The sequence below is a fragment of the Rhinolophus sinicus genome, linkage group LG14 (genome assembly GCF_036562045.2).
Source record: "Rhinolophus sinicus isolate RSC01 linkage group LG14, ASM3656204v1, whole genome shotgun sequence".
NCBI classification, from domain to species: Eukaryota; Metazoa; Chordata; class Mammalia; order Chiroptera; family Rhinolophidae; genus Rhinolophus; species Rhinolophus sinicus.
This window is the reverse complement of record NC_133763.1, coordinates 44,863,770-44,883,244: the sequence shown is the minus strand read 5'-3', so window position 1 is coordinate 44,883,244 and position 19,475 is coordinate 44,863,770. Positions and strand designations below refer to the sequence as shown.

At 38.7% G+C, this 19,475-nt stretch overlaps 1 protein-coding gene across 1 annotated transcript in view; it reads left to right on the top strand.

Annotated features, from left to right (window-relative positions):
- PTPN22 (protein tyrosine phosphatase non-receptor type 22) overlaps nucleotides 1-19,475 on the top strand; it is a 46,545-nt gene that overhangs the window by 3,578 nt on the left and 23,492 nt on the right. Inside the window, exons 2-11 of the mRNA XM_019730373.2 lie at nucleotides 6,781-6,889; nucleotides 7,159-7,235; nucleotides 7,393-7,488; nucleotides 7,907-7,945; nucleotides 9,101-9,172; nucleotides 9,291-9,350; nucleotides 9,927-10,069; nucleotides 10,578-10,644; nucleotides 11,463-11,540; nucleotides 13,921-14,007. Of these exons, the coding sequence (XP_019585932.2) occupies nucleotides 6,781-6,889; nucleotides 7,159-7,235; nucleotides 7,393-7,488; nucleotides 7,907-7,945; nucleotides 9,101-9,172; nucleotides 9,291-9,350; nucleotides 9,927-10,069; nucleotides 10,578-10,644; nucleotides 11,463-11,540; nucleotides 13,921-14,007 (828 nt within the window). The remainder of the gene's footprint in view (nucleotides 1-6,780; nucleotides 6,890-7,158; nucleotides 7,236-7,392; nucleotides 7,489-7,906; nucleotides 7,946-9,100; nucleotides 9,173-9,290; nucleotides 9,351-9,926; nucleotides 10,070-10,577; nucleotides 10,645-11,462; nucleotides 11,541-13,920; nucleotides 14,008-19,475) is intronic.

Sequence of the window (19,475 nt, the reverse complement as noted above, 5' to 3'; positions counted from 1 at the left end):
TTGTATTCTTATTTTCACTTATTATACCAAAATTACCATGTTGATTAAAATCTATATTAATGGCTTTTGATGCGGCATGATATAATGAAAAAATAATAATCGTAATAATAGCTAATTCTTCTATACCTGTTATAGACACTGTTCTAAATACTTTTATAGCAGCTCATTTAGTCCACTGAGGAAGGCACTATTATTATTTCCACTTTATAGATGAGGAAACTGAGGCACAGAGAGGTTAATTGACTGTCTCAGGGTCACGTAGCTAGCACGTGGTGGAACTGAGTTTTGGACCGAGGTTTTCTAGCTCTAGTGTCTGTCCTTGTAACAACTTTGGAGGCATATAAATCGGGGCGTAAATTAAGTTCTGCCTATTATTAGCTGTGTGACCTTGAACAGAGTAACTAAAAAGTGGGAACAAGTAATGTTCACTTTGCAGAATTGCTCTGACGATAATAGAATAAATACATAAAATGCCTGGTACATAGTAGTTAATCCTTCATAATTCTTCAGATGTCAATTTGGTGGTCACTTCCTCAAAGACGCCTTTCTTGACCTCCCTGAGTAGATCAAATCGCCAGTCATACGTTCTCGTGAGCCCTGTCATGTTTTTACATTTCTTGCCCGGCACCCCAGCGTTATTCAGATATTTGTATTCAGAGCACTTATCAGAATTCCCATGTGACCCTTGTTTGTGTGATGATTTGATTAATAATGTCTGCTTTCCCATCAGAATGAGATTCCACAAAGGCAAGGCTCAGATGTCGTCTGTGTCCCTTGGTCCGTCAGTGACTAGCAGAGTTTGATGTGAGGGATACTGAGGGACAGACAGGTGAAACGACTTAGCTGAAAGTCCCTAAGTGGTGGAACTCACATGTGAACCGAAGCTGTCTGACTTTTGAGCCTAAGCTTTTGGTCCCCTATGCCCCTCCACGCTATGTTGCTCCCCGGGTATCCATGGGTCTCAACTGTTTAAACTTAAAAGAACTGCAGACTCTTAACATAGACACAGAAAAATACTTCAAACACACATATAGAATTTAACGATTCGTAATAAAGGAGGCACCCGTATAAGCACCACTCAGATCAAGAACTGGAACTTCGCCCACTCCCCAGAAATCCCTTGGGTGTCCTTCCCGATCACAACTCCCCCCAACCCCCGCCAGACTAGAGGCAAACACTACCCCGAGATTATTGTCTTTCTTTGTTATTCTGTATAGCTTCAAGACATATATATATATATATATATATATATATATATATATATATATATCACTAAGCAATAGACCTTCACTTTACCTGTTTTTGGACTTGTGTAAATGAAAGCATCTCATTTTTTTTCTTTATATCGTTCATCTTTTACTGTACGTTATATTCATAAATCCATCCTTGCATAAAGCTGGGTCACGCAGGGCCAGTTCAGTCTTGGCCCACCCGTATCCCTACTAGTAATACTCGTGTTAATTGGATTTAGAGACCCAAGCTCCTCATTCCGTTTTTTATCATCCATGCTTTCTCTGTCCTGTTGGAGCCTTGGAATAGATCGTACTGACCTGCAGTGGGAAGGCACTGAGAAACTACCTTGGGAAACTCTGGAGACGGCCCAACTTTGATTCCCCTCTCCCACCTAGCACAGGAGGGTCACATTCCATCGGTCCCAGTCCAAAATATAAGTTATGCTGCATCTTCTATACAATAATGAAGTCTTCCGAGGCAAAGCCATTGTGGTCTTGTGCTTCCTCTTTGCTTTCTGATCGCTTTGGGGAGTGACCTTAATTCATTTGCCGATAATTAATTGATTATTCAATGAGAAAGACATGCAAAGGACTCAGTCCTGATTTCTAGAGTTCTATGGCCAGGACTCAGTTCTGTTTTCCCATCTTGAAAGGAAAAGGGTAGTAGAGTACACGAAGCAAAAAAGTTCACTGTTAGCTTATCAAATACACACAGAGTCTGGCTTCTCTACTTCGGAACGTATCTGGGTCCCAGAGGGATGCTTATGTCTTTTATTTATTCTCTTAGCAGCTCTTCCCCCGATTTCTCTTGTTGGTGCTGCCTGTAGGGAACTCACATCCCCTACTTTGTGGCTTGCAGATCAATAAATACCTTTTCCCGTTGACCTATCTTTTCTTTCCCAACCCAACCTACCCCAGGACCTTGCTTTCTCTTGCATACCTTTTTGCTTCCTCTCTCAGAGTGTCTCCTTTTCTGGTGAGGTTTGTCACTTCTTCTGTCCTAATTCTGCTCTGTTTTGCTCTCTGTTGGGGTATTGGAGCCTGGGGGTCTGGTGGAGAGAGAAAGGGAATTTAAAAAAAAAAAAAAAAAGAAGGAAGACTTCACCTTAAAGTAAGATACCTGGAAAAATAAATCTTTCATTCTTTCCAAATTCAACAAATTCTATAGTCATTTCCTATGTGAAGTTTTGGCTAAAAGAGTGTCTCCTTTTGTCATCCAGTCAGAGGACTCCAGGAAAATGAAGGGAGTAGGAAAAAGCAAAGCCGTCCTGTCCCGTTATTGAAGGTGGCAGTCAAGGCAGCTTAACAAGCAGAGGTTACACACATACACGCATAACCTTTATCTGTAACATTTTACCAAATTAATTGAGGCATGTCTTATAAAAAGGGCTTTGCCCTATAGCATTCTCCCTGGAAAGCACTCCACAAGCAAGCAAAGCAAAACAAACAAATAAGAACAGTGGAAGGAGTATGCATGAGGCTCAGTTCTGGAGACTCATAGAAGGAGCTGGTCTGGGACTTGACATCTTTTCAGCAGCCCTGGAATCAATGGCAATCTGAAAATGATCATCCTGAAGGTACATATGAGCAAAGAGAGCTGAAAAATTACTATAACTTGAGTGTAGATATTTTACAGTCACTCATATATCTGTGCCATGCCCTTACTTACATTCCCAAACTAGCCCACTCACATCCATCTTGTTATAAAAATACGCAGTATAGAGTTATAAGCTCATCCTCTCTCTTCCTAAATCCAATTCTGAAAACCCACAAGAATTCAAACCATGAAAAGAAACTCGGACTTAAGAACTGACTGTATGCTTGCTTTTTAATAAGTCACCCACGTCTGATCTAACTCTAGAAACAGAAAAAAAAACACGGTCATTAGAGCAATACATGCTGGCATTTGTGGTCCAGTAAATAAACAGGCAGTGGTGATGTGTTCCATTTGTCATCTTTAGTTGGAAAAAGTTTACATTCCTATACACTGACTTGTTATGATGATTGAATCTATTTGTTATTTGGAAAGTGTCAATTTAATTAGATTCCAGATGTTTGGTCATTCTTTGTGTTATGAACTTCCAGCTACCAAATACCTCGCGACCCCAACTTTTTTCCTCTCCTTGTAGACTCTGTTATCAAGTCATCCTGAGCTAATTTAAAAATCTAATGATGGATTGAGATGATTGGTTGAAACAAATTTCTATTCTCTAATACCTTTTTTATCTCTTTGTTTCATCATACCTTATTTTCAGCTTTCTTTTCCTCACCCATTTATTTTTAATGATTTAGTTATAAAGTATCCTTAAGTAAACTCCTACTGACAGACACACATCCTAAATAATCATGTTGAAACACTATGTGAAATATAAGCAACTAAGTAACAGTAATTAACAATCCCCTTCTTATTTTCGCTTGTTGCCAGTCACTCCAGAATAGTTCTTTCTCTGTTTCTGTGTGTCTCTTTATTAATTTACCCCATGGAACAAAATAGACTATAATCATGATCGAAAAATTCAAAAGCAGTACCAGGCATACATTTATGAGAAAGAAAAGAAGTACCATAGTTTTAAAGAAGTGATGTTACACGTAATTGTCAGTGACATCCATTTATACAATCTTGAAAGAAGCTACAAGTCAATCTTCAGAAGCCTCATAATAGGACAGTGGGAAATATGGAAAAATTAGCTTGGGGTCCAACTGGGGAGAATCTTAAGGACCTGTAAGGTGTGTAGACTTTTTTCCTAGTAGCAAAGGGGATTCACTGACGTTTTTCTTGGGGTGGGGGAGGAAGGGAAACAGGACTTTATTAGGGAACAGTTGTACTTCTGTTGCCTCGCAGCAGCCTACCCATCTGTCCCCTCGTACCTGCCCCTAAAGAAAGGAGAGTCTGTGAGACGGATCCTTTCAGGGACTTTGCTTCACCTTTGTACTTACACTTTATGTCTCCCTGTTTGGCCCCAGGATGACGGCTGGCTAGTCAAAGATGGGTTCGACTCCCCGGGGAGCTGGGGAGAACCCAAGCCAGACACAGCCACGTGGGGACCATCTGGGGAACTCGTGCGATGGATAGAGGTGGGCACAGTCCCCCACCTTCCCCTGGCTAAGGAGAGCCTCTGCCTCTGCGGCTGCATTCCCCGGGGGAAGTGACTCAGTGATGTGCTCTCCGTCTATTCAGATACATAAAGGTTTAGTCCCTTGGGGAAGTCCTGAGACTTACGGTTCCGCTGCCTGCAGGCAAGGGTGATTGGCTTGAATCAGTTTCCTATTGTAATGTATGGGATTCACAGATTTTGAGATTAACAAGCTTTACTTCTTGTACTTCCACACCTAACTAATAAAAGCCATGCATTGGCCCGATTTGGGGCTCAGTCCTTGAGACTTGAGTCCCTTGGCCCCGCTTGCACTCTACTCTCTGTCTACTGTCTTTCTTAACCTTGTGCCGCCCTTCTTGCTTCCCACTGCTCTTGTGCAGAATGTGATATACTTCCAGGACTTTATTTTTTTTCAAGTCAAGATGTCCTTTCAATCTTAGTTGTGGAGGGCACAGCTCAGCTTCAGGTCCAGTTGCGGTTGTTAGTTGCAGGGGTTGTACTTCCGGGACTTTTTTTTTTTCCAAGTCAAGTTGTTGTCCTTTCAATCTTAGTTGTGGAGGGTGCAGGTCAGTTGCTGTTGTTAGTTGCAGGGGGCGCAGCCCACCTTCCCTTGCAGGAGTCAAACCAGCAACATTGTGGTTGAGAGCTCACTGGCCCATGTGGGAATCGAACTTGCAGCCTTCTGAGTTAGGAGCATGGAGCTCTAACCTCCTGAGCCACCGGGCCGGCCCCACTGACGTTGTTTTGAGCATGAGACAGAGATTCATAAGGAAAGCAATATTTTAGTAAGACTAAATTGGCATAATTGTGCCTAATGGATTGCAATGGGGAAAGACAGAAAAGTGTGAAGATGAGTTAAGAAACAGCTGTAACAGTTCAAGCTTTAAGGGAAAGGGCCTGACTTAATGTATCAGAGGTGGGCATAGGAAGGAATATTGATGCGAAGTATTGTGTGGAAAGAATCAGTGGAACTTACTGACTGAATTGTGGGAAGGGGGAAACCAAAAGTGACTCTCAGTTTCTAGAGTATGGTTACCTGGCCTACAGATAGTGCCGTTAGCATTAAAAGTGGGAACAATGATGATTTTGGTTTTAAATGTGCTTAGTTTGAAGCTGCAATCAGATACCCAAGTGGAAATGTCTAGGACATGGGTAGGAATTGACTGGAATTTCATAGTTGAATCTCTATATAGACATTTGAGACTTATCCAATAGGAGTTGCAATTATAATTCAATTTTAATCAGTTAAATTAAAAAAAAACACTGGTATGTCTTCTGTAAGAGTGTATGATGTCTCTGATCAACTGTATATAGTGAGAGAAGAGCAGAGAGTTGAGGACTTAACTTTGGATAATTCACAATTAGATAGAAACAGAGTCAGTAAGAAAGAGTGAGAAGTGGGAAAGAGAAGTCAGAGAAGAAAGAGGAGAACCAAGATAATGTAGACTAATAAGGGCCACAGGAGGAGGAAATTAAAAGGGAGGAAGGAGGAAGTTAAAAGGGAACGAAAACTGAGTAGACACAGAGGGATCGCACCCAAAGGAAGTAATTAATGGTCTCTGTGTGACCAATTCACTATTCACTAGTGGGCAAATAATAAAAACTTATTTTCTGTAGTTAAATTCAACAAATATTTATTGGCCATCACAGACGTTTTTCCCTTAATCTTTCTTAAATTGAATAGGGGTTCACAAAGGTCAGATCTATTAAATGTGGTTTCTTTTAATGATAAGGGTATTAAACAAAATTTGGGACAAGGTTGATTTATAAGAAGGAGCTAAAGACGAATTATCATTTCCTCTGGCCTGAAATTTTGGTCTGTAGCATAATGCTGGCAAATGGGAATAATTTTAAGGAGTTACTTCTCTATCTTGAGAAATCTTGTTCAGCCATATTATGCTACACCTTGGCTGGCCCAGATCATATTTTTCCAACAGAATCTGATACTATTTAAACGTTGTTTGGTTGAGAGGTGGGCTTGAAGTTTGGGTCATCGGAAAAAAAAAGACTGCTTTTGAGACTGAATCTTTGAAATTTTGCTAGATATGGAGGGATTTTGTTCAGTTTAAGCTCCATTTCTACTTGAAATAGTCCTGTAATAGCTGTAAAGAAAGTAAATGAAACTTGTAGTATCCGATCCTTTGAGTGGAACATATAGTTTGTTTTCAGAAGATCCTGTTTTGTTTTGTTTTTTTAATGTTCATCAGTTTTCACCTCTAAGTTTTAGCTGTTTGTGGCTTAACTCATTAGGTGTGACCATTTCACTTCTCCAAATGTCACTGGTCTCTGCTGTCCCTGTAGTCTGGGGCTCTGTCCTGAATCGAGTCAGCCATGGAGGGTGCTGAAAGCGCTACCATGGACTGTTTGGTTAGTGGAGAAGAAAAACTCTCTGGAGATAGCTTCTTACCTCTCTTTTTCCCCAGGAAGATTTAATTGTTGGCATTTTATTACAGAAGCTGAAAAGACAATCCACCAAATACAAGGCAGACAAAACCTATCCCACCACTGTAGCAGAAAGGCCCAAGAATATCAAGAAAAACAGATATAAGGATATCTTGCCCTGTAAGTCTCATTTCTCCTTATAAACTAGCACATTCTCCCAAATTCAATTATTCCTATCTCTTTTTACCCATTGTTTGCTGTTCTTAATTCTGGAACGTGGCTTTGGCGAGTTAGGTTGTACCATTTATGACTACAAAAGTACACTCACTTACTCACTCACTCTTCAAACACTTGTGAGCACCCACTGTTCACAGGGTCAGTCCCTGACTTACAGGAAACCCTCTGACTAAGTCCTCTTAATTATACCCTATCTTTCTTTTGTATTATAGATGATCATAGCCGAGTAGAGTTATCCCTGATAACCTCTGATGAGGATTCCAGTTACATCAATGCCAACTTCATTAAGGTCAGCTCCATAGTCCATGTTCTCCAAGGACCTAGGTAGGGGGTGGGATGCCAGACCGTATTTTTCTGGGTATCTAAATAAAAGGAGGGAAGTCCACTAGGCAAGAAGAAAAGGGTGTGATCTGTCGTCACCCCATGTCATTTCTGCACCCCTTCAGGGAGTCTATGGACCCAAGGCTTACATTGCTACTCAGGGACCATTGCCTGCCACTCTCCTGGACTTCTGGAGGATGATTTGGGAATACAGTGTGCTGGTAAGAGCAGAGCTACCTTACTTACTATGTTCTCTCGTTTCTAGGGGTAGAGGGGCTAGGAAGCCAGAAGTGTGACTGAGGTTTACTGTGTATTAAAATTCGTGCACATTTTGGTCAGTCACTAGAATTTTGGGCACTTCTTAGTCAAAATCACAATATCACTGTTTTTCAAGGAAATGAAAGTTCTTGTCTTAACAGGCTCATTTGTTAATAAGAATTGACTCATTTGAATAGCGAAAAGGGAAGTGAGGACAGAAAGAAGAAAGGGTAGGAGCAACAGTTAATAATTTATCAAGATTTCTTTTTTCGTTAAAACACAAAACAGAAAAGAATAATTCATACTTTCTGACCCTGGGACCCATGGATTGACTGCCCTTTCTGGCTATATCAATGTTTATGTTTCTATTTCATTCTCCAGATCATTGTTATGGCGTGCATGGAGTTTGAAATGGGGAAGGTGAGTTCTTTCTAGTATATCTCAAGGTAAAGGAAAGAAGAACAAGAAGGGGGGAAATTGGTAGCAAACTTTCCTTTAACTAGTTAAAAATCAGGCTCCTCTTACTATTTTTCAGGGTGGCAATGCCCCAGTGACTCTCAAAGCTTTTTTTTACCCCTAAAAATCCCTTTTGTCCGTTTTCCTGGTAGAGTCTGTGTTTTAAAATGAAAATAAGGTATGCTTTTTGAAGTAACAATTCATCCTCCCATTTTCACTAGTCACACATCTTTAGTTGCCAGTCAGACCTTCTAACCCTGTGTTTCCAACATCCATTAACCACATGCGGCTATTGAGCACCTAAAATATGGCTAGTGTGACCGAGGAACTCAATTATTTCATTTTATTTTATGAATTTCAATTTAAAAACTGATACTTCATTTATTGCAAAACTTTAAGTATGTTTGGAACAACTTGGGTATATGACTCATTTTCAACTATCCGTTTTATGACATCTAAATGGAAAGAAAATATCCATGAAAATTTAGCATATTAAACGAGATGCACTATAAGTATTAAAAACACACTGGATTTTGAAGACTTTGTTTAGCATGTCCCATATCTAATGACTGTTTCATATTGATCACATGTTGAAAAATGTTTTGACATATTGATTGGCTAAGTAAGATACATTATTAAAATTAATTTTACCTTGTTTTTTCATTTTTGAATGTGGCTATTAGAAAATTTAAAATTACATATGTAGTTCATATTATATTTCTATTGAACAGCATTCTTCTAACCCACGGTTGCCATGTTGAGTTGACACAATTCCAGTTAAAACCAAGGGAACGTGGTGTTTCAGGGAAGCTGTGCAGCTTTTCGTGGACAAATGATTTCTGTTACTCTTTTTGAAATACTGAAAGTGTCAGATCCCTGTTTCTACTTTTTGAGACTTCTGAGAAATCTGTAATTTATATTTCCTTTAATGGTTGTTTTCCCATCCTTGGAGATTCTAGACCATGACATTAGGGTTGGAGTTTAAGGGGATTAGAAATTCCTAACCCCAGGTGAAGCACACACAGCTGAATTTGCTTCTGAATGAGGATGTGGGTTTTCTTATCCAGAGGAGACTAGACTATATGGAGGGAAATCACTATATTCTGCTTTGTGCAACAGAAAAAATGTGAGCGCTACTGGGCTGAGCCAGGAGAGATGCAACTGCAATTGGGCCCTTTTTCCATATCCTGTGTAAGTATGACGCCTATTTCCATTATGGCCGAGCAAATGCACCAGGAGAATAGTCTTATAGAGAGCAGTCTTTGAATCTTAGCCTTTGAAATAACTCATATTTTAATTTACTTTTTAGGAAGCTGAAAATAAAAAATCGGATTACATAATCAGGACTCTAAAAGTCAAGTTCAACAGTGTAAGTATAGCACAGGAGCAGTAAACTCAAAAACTTGCAGCAATCAGGCAGATAAATAACATACATGTGTGATTCAGTCTGGGCATAAGACGGGGGGGGAGGGGCTTTGATGTTCTGGGGAAATCTTCATAGTCAGAAGAGACCTTTGGTGTAATCTGTGTTCCCCAGTCTATTTCACACCATGACACCCATATAAAATGATAATCCTTGTAGAGGCTGTATAGTGACCACAGGCTGGGAACCAACTCGAGAGTTCAGGCTGCCCAGTCTCTCTAAGGCCAAAGGATTTACTATATCAGCATGCCTGTGACCCATTTCAAGTTTCCCAGTTGGGAAGCCCTAGTTTGGACTGTCTTCATATCTACCTCCTCTGGTGAGTGGGGCAGATAGGGACAGGCCAGTAGTGACCTAAAGTCACCTTTAATTGTTCTTAAAAGGCGAGTGGTCACCAGAGGTCTACAGGGAAGAAAGAAGCATAAATTGCAAAAAAGATGTAGATGCTGCTTAGTCAGAATATTCTTGTGGCAGAATCTTGAACCCTCCTTTTATTCTGGCTTTTTTTTTTTTTTGTAATAGGAAACTCGCACTATCTACCAGTTTCATTACAAGAATTGGCCAGACCATGACGTGCCTTCATCTATAGACCCTATTCTGGAGCTCATCTGGGATGTGCGTTGTTGCCAAGCAGACGACAGTGTTCCCATATGCATTCACTGCAGGTAGGATGCTGGTGTATGAACCTCCTCCCCAGAACAGCCCAAATGTCCTGTCTGGGCAGGAATCCTGCCTTAACTGAAGGAAGACTGGCTTTGTTGGGAATTAAAGTGGCATGAGCACACAGGATGTAGGCTTCTGACCCTCACCCCACTTTTCCAGGTGATCAGAAAGGAATGGAGCTTAGAAATGAGAGGGATTGAACTTTTGAAAAAGGTCAATCACAGAAACAAACTATAAAAAATTCGATCTGATCGTTACATTAATATTGTTCTGATACGTTACTTGTGAACAGTACAGCTCTAGAGACCCTTGCTGTGCGAAGTTGCCTAAGGCCTGTCCTGAGTTTCAGTGTAGCATGTGGCAATTTGCGAACATGCTCTGAGAAATGGCAGGGTTTAGAAAGTTCCAGTGCCTCCACGTTTCTTCTTCCTCACATCTGCTGGTGAAATTTCCCAGCTATGATCCGCCCTCTGCAACGCAACACGCTACTGCTGTGATCTTTCATTTCAGTGCCGGCTGTGGAAGAACTGGGGTTATCTGTGCTATCGATTATACATGGATGTTGCTAAAAGATGGGGTGAGTCTCTGTTGGCAGGCACTTCCCATTTGTTTACACTGCTTCTCTGAGACTTAGCAATGGTCTGGTTAAACATCGATCGCCACAATTCATCTTTTCTAGAATACGTCAAGATTTTAGCCCTGCTTCATCAGGTGATTGAATTAGTTCCTAAGTTGGTAGTTCTCAAAGTGTGGTCCCCAGACAAGCATCATCTTCATCATCACCTGAGAACTTGTTAGAAATGCAAAAATTTGGGCCCAGGCCTGAGGTGAATTGATGCAGAAGCTTCTGGGGTCGGGGTGGGGGGAAGCAAACTCTCCAACTGCTTCTGATGGATGGTATAGTTTGAGGACCATTGTCCTAAGTCACACAGTCACCCCTTTATCCAAACTGCTTTAGTAGATGGACTCAGTTTACCACATTCAAACTTTGTATTCCAATCTATTCAGCGTTTTGTAAAAATCTAATAAGAAGTGGGAAGTTTAAGATACGGACTTTAGGCCTACCTGCCACCTTCTTTTATTTTGTAAAACTCTCATACTTGCTCATCTACTGAGCATTCTCCCTCATTATATTCTTAACTTCAGACATTTGATCAGCCCATGTGAAATCATCCTGAAGAGTTTCTTAAGTCTTCTCTAAGACCAGGTTGTAAATCATGGTGTAGTGATGAGAATCGTCATTAGTTTTAAAAATATATCCATTTTCTAGTATTATCCCATGTTAGGAGAGCAGATATCATGGAAGTAACAAGACTCTGAGAAAGTGGCAATAATTTATTAACAAAGATAGGAACAAAGGAGTAAGTTGTTGTTTTTTCTTCTTCTTTTGGACAGATAATTCCTGAGAACTTCAGTGTTTTTAGTTTGATCCAGGAAATGCGAACACAGAGGCCTTCATTGGTTCAAACTCAGGTATGGACTATGGTGAATGGATCATAACATGTGTCTGAGCCTTGCTCCTCCTCTGTTTAATAATAAGACATCCAGAAACAGCCAACTGCGTACCTGACACCAATTTACTATTGTGTTCATCCAGTCCCATTTCCTCCATCTCTGACTATCCCAATATTTTTCCTGTATCCCTTGCCCTTGGTCAAATTCCTTTCATTCCTTATATTTTACTATCTGGAAAATATTAAGAAACCAATATAATATTTCTTACAAAGGATGTTGAAAAGAATTCAACGAGTTGTTGGACTTATGAGAAAGAAATAGCTGGTCAGGTTAACTTGGAAGTGTGTAGTAGTAATTCATTTCTGAAACTGCAGAAAATCAGAACTATCTTCTACTTCAGGAGGTGGCAACAGAATCTGGAGCATGAGGTCTATATGCTCATTTGAGGAAATAATGAAAAATGAAAGTAAAACCAACCCTAATCCTATCACCTAGAGGAGACACTGTTACTATTTTTCTGTAGTCTCTCCTAGTTCTTACTGTATGCACACTTTAAAAAATCCATAATATGTATCACAATATTTTCACCCATCCCAGATTGCTCACACTTGTTCACTCCATTATAATGCTCTTCTCCTGTTTTCTTCTCTCCAACTCAAGTTGTCCCTCCTAGGTGAAACATTCCCAGCCCAAATCTCTCACTTTCTACAATATTAATTTCACCCATATTTCCTTATCAAAAATTTTACCCATATTTCTAAATGGTCTCCATCTTTAAGATACAGTTTAGTACTCACCGATTCATTCATTCATCAAACATTTATTGATATTTTTACTGCTTAAATAGCAAAACCTTAACGTGTGTAAAGCACTTAACAAATGAACTTGCACACAGGGTTAGAGGTAAAACAATCGATAGTGGCAGTTCAAATATTTTCATCTAGCAGTTGTAAATTGAGGGGAAAAAATGAAGAGGTATTATAATGTAAACCTTCTGTCTGGCCCACACAGGTTTTCCACTAATAGCCAGTGGAAAAAAATAATTTCTTTTCATGTGTTGACTGTAGGTGTTTTCTATATTCAACCTATGAGGGGGAAAATTTGTGTGAAATGAAAGCATTAGCTGATTTAGTGGGGTCAGACTTAAAAGAAAGCTGATCCAGGTTAAGTATATAAAGACTCCAGGAAGTATGCCACCTACTTGTAAGAGTACAATATTAAATTATAATCCTGAATCAATCAATAAATATACCCCATTTCAGAAAAAGTCCATTGCAGGCCTGTTTTCAAGAGTTGGAAGACAGCGGAAACAGTTTTAAGTTAGCCTTCATGTTTTGGCATCATCAATGACTGGCTGCACACGTACCTTACCCGTCGCAGCTGCTTTTTCTGACACTCCTCTAACCAGGAAGTAGCACAGTAACCAGATGAGTGCTTCCTGGGTGACTCTTCTCTGTTTTTTAAAAAATTAAAGAGTGTACCTACCAATGGCTGCATTGGGTGAAGACTCTGCATTATTCTCCTGTTACAATTATCTTTGGAAAAAGTTGTGCTTTATTTGTATAAAATTGTGTAAAGTGTCAGGGGAAACCGGAATAGGCCCATTCAGATGAAAAGTAGACCCAAAATCAAATGCTTGAGTAGGTTCAGAAGCAAAAATGGAGTAGTAAAAACCTACAAACCTTGTAATGTGTAAAGGTCTCATTTCTCTATGGTGAAATCCTTTTGTAACCACAAATTTCCAAACTCTATTCAGTGGTCTGCTTTCCTTTGATGTCTTTACTAGAAGAGAATTTCATCAGTTTATTCTAAGGGCACTAAACTGAGAGTCAGAAGATTTGAGTTCTAACCCAAGTCGTGGAAATTACTTCTGAATGACCTTGGACAAATTGCCTATAAACAGGGGTAATAGTCTAGCTTGCTCATAGATCAATTGTGAGGGTCAAGTTAAATAATACATATTGAAGCCATCTAAACTACCCATCAACCACGCTCTACCTTTTTCAAGAAAAGGTGAAGGTGGCTTACAAAAAATGCATCCAGTATGAAATAAAAATTTTTAAATGTGAGCGAGGAAAACAGAATGAGAGGGATGATGGTGGGGGGAAAGATAAGTAAGAAAGTGGGGTTAGAACATAAAAAACATACTTCAAGGTTCTTGTATATTAGCTAGAAGTCGATCAATTATTTAGCTGTTTCTAGCAGCCTAGAAGTGCTTTGAAATCTTAAATGGGCTACACAAACAGAAGGCCTTGTAATTAAACTAGTATTGATGGTCTTTTCAGGTCTGCTATCCTAGGATGTGATTGGTGTTCACAGTTCACCAAGTTTTTTGTTTCTGTAGTTCACCAAGTCTTTTCCTTTGTTTTCCATTGTTCTGGATTGTGGCGCTCTTTAGGAACAATATGAACTGGTCTACAAAGCTGTCTTAGAATTATTTAAGAGGCAGATCGATATTATCAGGAATAAACACTCTGGAACACAGGTAAGCTTTAAACTTGATATTTTGTCAATTTTTAAAAAGAGTATTTGATTTTGGTGAATAGATCTCAGATTAGTTGCAGGACTTAGCTTATTATTTATCATCACAACTAAATTGGAATGTCAGGTGTGCGTGGGCTGTATTGCAAATCTGGAGGACAAATTAATCGACGTACTTTAACTTAGAAAATTCATGTTTTGGTTAACCTATTGCATACAAGTTTCAGCTAAATTCAGAAATAATATGAGTAAGTGAAAGGGCAAACATATATTCTGTTCCCATGTTTTAGACAGTTGTGTGGCAAGTTAGAAGTGAGAGTGACAATTACGAAGTAAAATCATAATTAAGTACTCATATATTTTTCAGGTTACTTTTGCCTCGTTTTGATTGTGTATGTCTCATCGAATTTTGAGACTATTTTAGAATATCCAAAGATCTTAGGTATAAAAACAATTATGATTTGACCAAATTCCAATAAAAAAATTTGAGTATTCTATGATATGCTATTTTGATTTCATCATAGAAATTGATAAGTCAAGTACTTCCTGTGTAATCACAAAGTGTTAGATTTCGAACAAACCTTAAGAAGACAAAAATTACTGATTTATCTTCCAGGGTATATGCAATATATACATATTAAATTAATTTTTAATATCACATTTTGGATTGTTAATCTGGAAATATTCACTGAGGACCTACTGCTTTCACAGCATTAGAAATACAAAGCTTGGGGCAGCCGGTTGGCTCAGCTGGTTAGAGTGCGGTGCTCATAACACCAAGGTCACTGGTTCGAGTCCCACATGGGCCAGTGGGACTGCGCCCTCCACAACTAGATTGAAAACAACGGCTTGACTTGGAGCTGATGGGTCCTAGAAAAACACACTGTTCTCCAATATTCCCTAAAAAAAAAAAAAAGAAATACAAAGCTTATAAGAGATAACCCTGATCATAACTCTTATAAGTTCATGATGAAGCAGGGGGAGGGAAAGAAAGGCAGAAAAACTGTTGAAGCAAGGGAACGAACTAAGCAAACAGTTAATGTCAACTCCAGAGAGAAACAATATGGTGGGAGATCATGGAAATAAGAGTATAGTGGCCAGAAAATGTCACTTTTGTCCAGTTGTGCCTATTTCATTGGCTAGTACTCCCTGAACGAGGTTAAATAATTGAGGTCATATGGACAACCTAATTTTAATGGGTAAGACTCTTAAGTTTCACTTCTAAGTGTGATGCTGACTTGATTGGAGATATGCATTTTTTAATTGTTTAAAGAAAGTATTAATTGATTCTTAGTTTGTTAAGAATTTTTTTCAGAAAGAAGGTTTATTTCTGTTAGTTGCATATTTTTGCATTTACGGAATGATCCCATGGATTTTCTCCTTTAACCTATTAATAGAGTCATATCATTGGATTTGTTGATATCAAACCATTCTTGTACTCTTAGAAGAAACCCTTCTTAAACAAAGAATGTTCTTTTAATGCGTTGCTGGAATATGTGGGCTGATATTATTTGTAGGTTCCAGGAAATGTCAATACTCAAATTTAGTCCAGTGGCAGTGCCTTGGCTCCAGGCAGCTGGGTTGTTTGGAGTGGGTCCTGTGTCAGTAAATGGTAACATGGGAATATGGTTCAAGCCCCCACAACGGAAACTGGTGAAAGCTCACCAAGGAGAACTTCTGTTTCTGGGAAGATCGAGTAGACCTACTTTTCCCTATTCCTCCCAGTAAGTGCATCTAGTAACCCTGGACATCATATCTAAAACACATATAAGAAGGCAGATCAACTAGGGACTTTGAGACCCAAGGAAAGACGTAATGGTGAGTTCTTTGGGTTTTTCCTTTGCCTCATATGTCTCAGATGTGGAACTGAAGACTCCGATAAGCTGGAAATGCCAGTGGAGCAGAGAAAACAAGACCCAACAAGAGCCTGTTCTCTCTAGCCAGAGGACCAGGAAAGGAGCAGTCCAGCAAGACATAAAACTTTTAGATAACAGTCACTGTACTCCAGTCAACACCAAAGAAAAGAAATGGCCCCCAACCCCACCCTTGCCAGCAAAGGCTGAGTAGATTCCTACCCTCGCAAGACTGTAATAAAGTGCTCGGGTGGTGTGAGAGAAGGTCAAGTAGAGAGCTAGGACTTTCATCCCCACTGGCCTGCAATGAGGTTTCCCTGCAGTGACAGTGGAGACTACATGGGGGGCCTGAGTTTCCACCCGGCAGTAAGTGGCACCCCAATGCCTTCCCACTGAAATAGGGTCAGAGGAGGCCTAGTGCAGAGGCAGGACTTTTACCATCATTCAGCAGTAAGGAGACCACCCCCACCACAATGTCAAAAATGACACGGGAGCCTTTCCCATGGTATCTCTCCTTGAGTGTCAACAGAGGTTAAGTGAGGAGGCCGGAGGAGGTAGAATCCACCTGGTAGTAACAAAGCATAGCACCCCCTTCTCTTGTCAGAATGGAATAAAACAAACAAATACACAAAAACCCAGTTAAATGAGAAGATTTAACTAAGATCCAGAGCCTCATATCTCAAACCAAATGAATAAAAGACAATCAATAGACGACAGCACTGAGATGACAAAGACGTTAGAATTATCTGACAGATTAAAGCAGCTACAATAAGAATGCTTCAACGAGCAATTACAAACATGCTAACGACAAATGAACAAATAGAAAGGCTCAGCAAAGAAATAGAAAGACTCAGGAAAGAAACAGAAGATATAAAGAACTGAATGGAAATTTTAGAACTGAAAAATATAGTAACTGAAACAAAATATCTCAGTAGATGGGTTCAACATCAGAATACAGGGTACAGAAGAAAGAGTTAGTGAACTAGAAGAGAGAACAATAGAAATCACCCAGTCTGACCAACAGAAAAAAATAGACTGGAAAAAACACACACACACAAAAACACATAGAACCTCAGGGAACTAAGGGACTATTAAAGACAAAACAAAGAAACAAAAAAACCCATAGCATTTGTGTCATCCAAGTCCAAGAAGCAGAGGAGAAAAAAGGCAAGACTAAAAAAGGTACTAAAAGACTCATCATAATTAAACTTCTGAAAACTAACGGTAAAAATTATAGGAAGCAGCCAGAGAAAAATGATCTTAACTGTAGGAGGAAAACAATTAGGATTACAATAGATTTGTCATCAGAAACCATGGAGGCCCAAAGGAAGTGGCACAATACTTTTCAAATGCTGAAAGAAAAGAACTCTCAACCCAAAATCCTACACTCAGTGAAAATATCCTTCAGATGAAGGGGGAATCAAGACAGTCTCAGATGAAGAAAAACTAAGAGAATTTGTCACCTGTAGACCTACCCTCAAAAAATGACAGTTTCTTAAATAGAAAGGAAATGATGAAAGAAGGAAGAACATAGTAAGCAAAAACATGGGTAATGTAACAGGTTTTCCTTCTCTTTAGTTTTCTAAAGTGTTTGATGATTGAAGCAAAAATGTCTGTTGTGGTTTTAAATTAGAGGAAATATTAAAGACAATTGTACGTAGGGAAGGGTTAGTAATATAAAGGGAGGTAAGGTTTCTGTACTTGAACTAGTAAAAGCGTAACACCTGCAGACTGTGGTAAGTTATGTATATATAATGGAATACTTAGAGCCACAAATACAAAAGCTATATTAAGACATATCCTAAAAAAACCACACAACACTATACATAATCAAAATGACATTCTAAAAAAATACAGGAAAGAGAAAAAGGCAGGATAAAGAGAAATGAGAAAAAGAGAAGCAACAGAAAACAAAAAATAAAATGGCAGACTTAGGCCCTAACATATTAATAATTACATTAAGTGTAAATGATATAACTACACCAATTAACAGACAGATTGGCAGAGTGTATTGAAAACAGGACCCACCTATATGCTGTCGATTGGAAACACTTCAAATATATAGGCTGGTTTAAAGGATTGGAAAAAAGATACGTCATATAAACATGAATAAAAAGAAAGCACGAACAGCTATATTAGATAAAGTAGACTTCAAAGCAAAGGAAATGATCACAGACAGGGAGGGACATTATATAATGATAAAAGGGTTAACCCATCAATAAAACATAGCATCCTTAGTGTTATGGACCAATCAGAGTTGCAAATACATGAAGTAAAAAGTGATAGAACTGAAAGGTGAAATCCACAGTTATAGTTGGACACCTCAATATCCCTCGTTCAATAACTAATCGAAAAACTCAACAGAAAATCAGCAGGAATATAAGGAGAACTCAACACCACCATCAACCAACAGCATCAATTTGATATTTATAGAACAGTCCAACCAACAACACAAGGATACACATTCTTTTCAGGTGCTGATGGGACATTTACCAAGATGGACCATATCACGGGCCATAAAACAATGTGAAAAATTTAAAATAATTGAAATCATATAAAATGTATTCTCTGACCATAATGTAGTCAAACTAAAAGCCAACAACAGAAAGATGACAGGAAAATATCCAAATACTTGGAAACTAAACCACACTCTTTTAAATATCCATTGAATCAAAGAGGCAGTTTCAAGGGAAATTAAAAATAAAACAAAACACATTGAACTGAATAAAAATGAAAATGTTGAAATTTGTGGGACCGAGTTACAGTAGTGCTGATAGGAACGTTTATAGCACTCCAAAAGCACCCATTAGAAAATAATAAAAGTCTCAAATCAATAATGTGAGCTCCCACTTTAAGAATCTAGAAAAAAAGGAGCAAAGCAAACCCAAAGAAAACAGAGGAAGGAAATAATAAAGAGCAGAAATCAATGAAATTGAAAACAGAAAAACAGTAGAGAAAAATCAGTGAATCAAAGAGCTGATCTTTGAAAAGATCAATGAAATTTACAAACCTCTAATGAAGACTAATGAAGAAAAAAAGGGAGAAGATAAAAATTACCAATATCAGGAATGAAACAGTATATCTCTACAGGCTTTGCAAATACTGTGCTTCCCTGAAAATAAGACCTAGCCGGACAATCATCTCTAATGCATCTTTTGGAGCAAAATTTAATAAAGGACCCGGTATTATATTATATTATATTATACCCAGTATTATATTATACCCAGTATTATACTATACTATATTATATTAATTATATATCGTATTTATTATATGTGGTCTTATAGTAAAATAAGACTGGATCTTATATTAATTTTTGCTCCAAAAGACGCATTAGAACTGATTGTCTGGCTAGGTCTTATTTTCGGGGATGCACGGTATCAAAAGGATAATAAAGGAATATATTATGAACAACTCAAACACATTAAATTTCATCACTTGGACAAAATAGATTACTTCCTTGAAAAACACAAACTACCACAGTTCACTCAACATGAAACAGATAATTTGAATAGCCCCATAATGATTAAGGAAACTGAATTTGTAATTTAAAAACTCCCAAAAAAGAAATCTCTAGGCCCACACAGTTCTACTTGAGAATTGTACCAAATATTTAAGG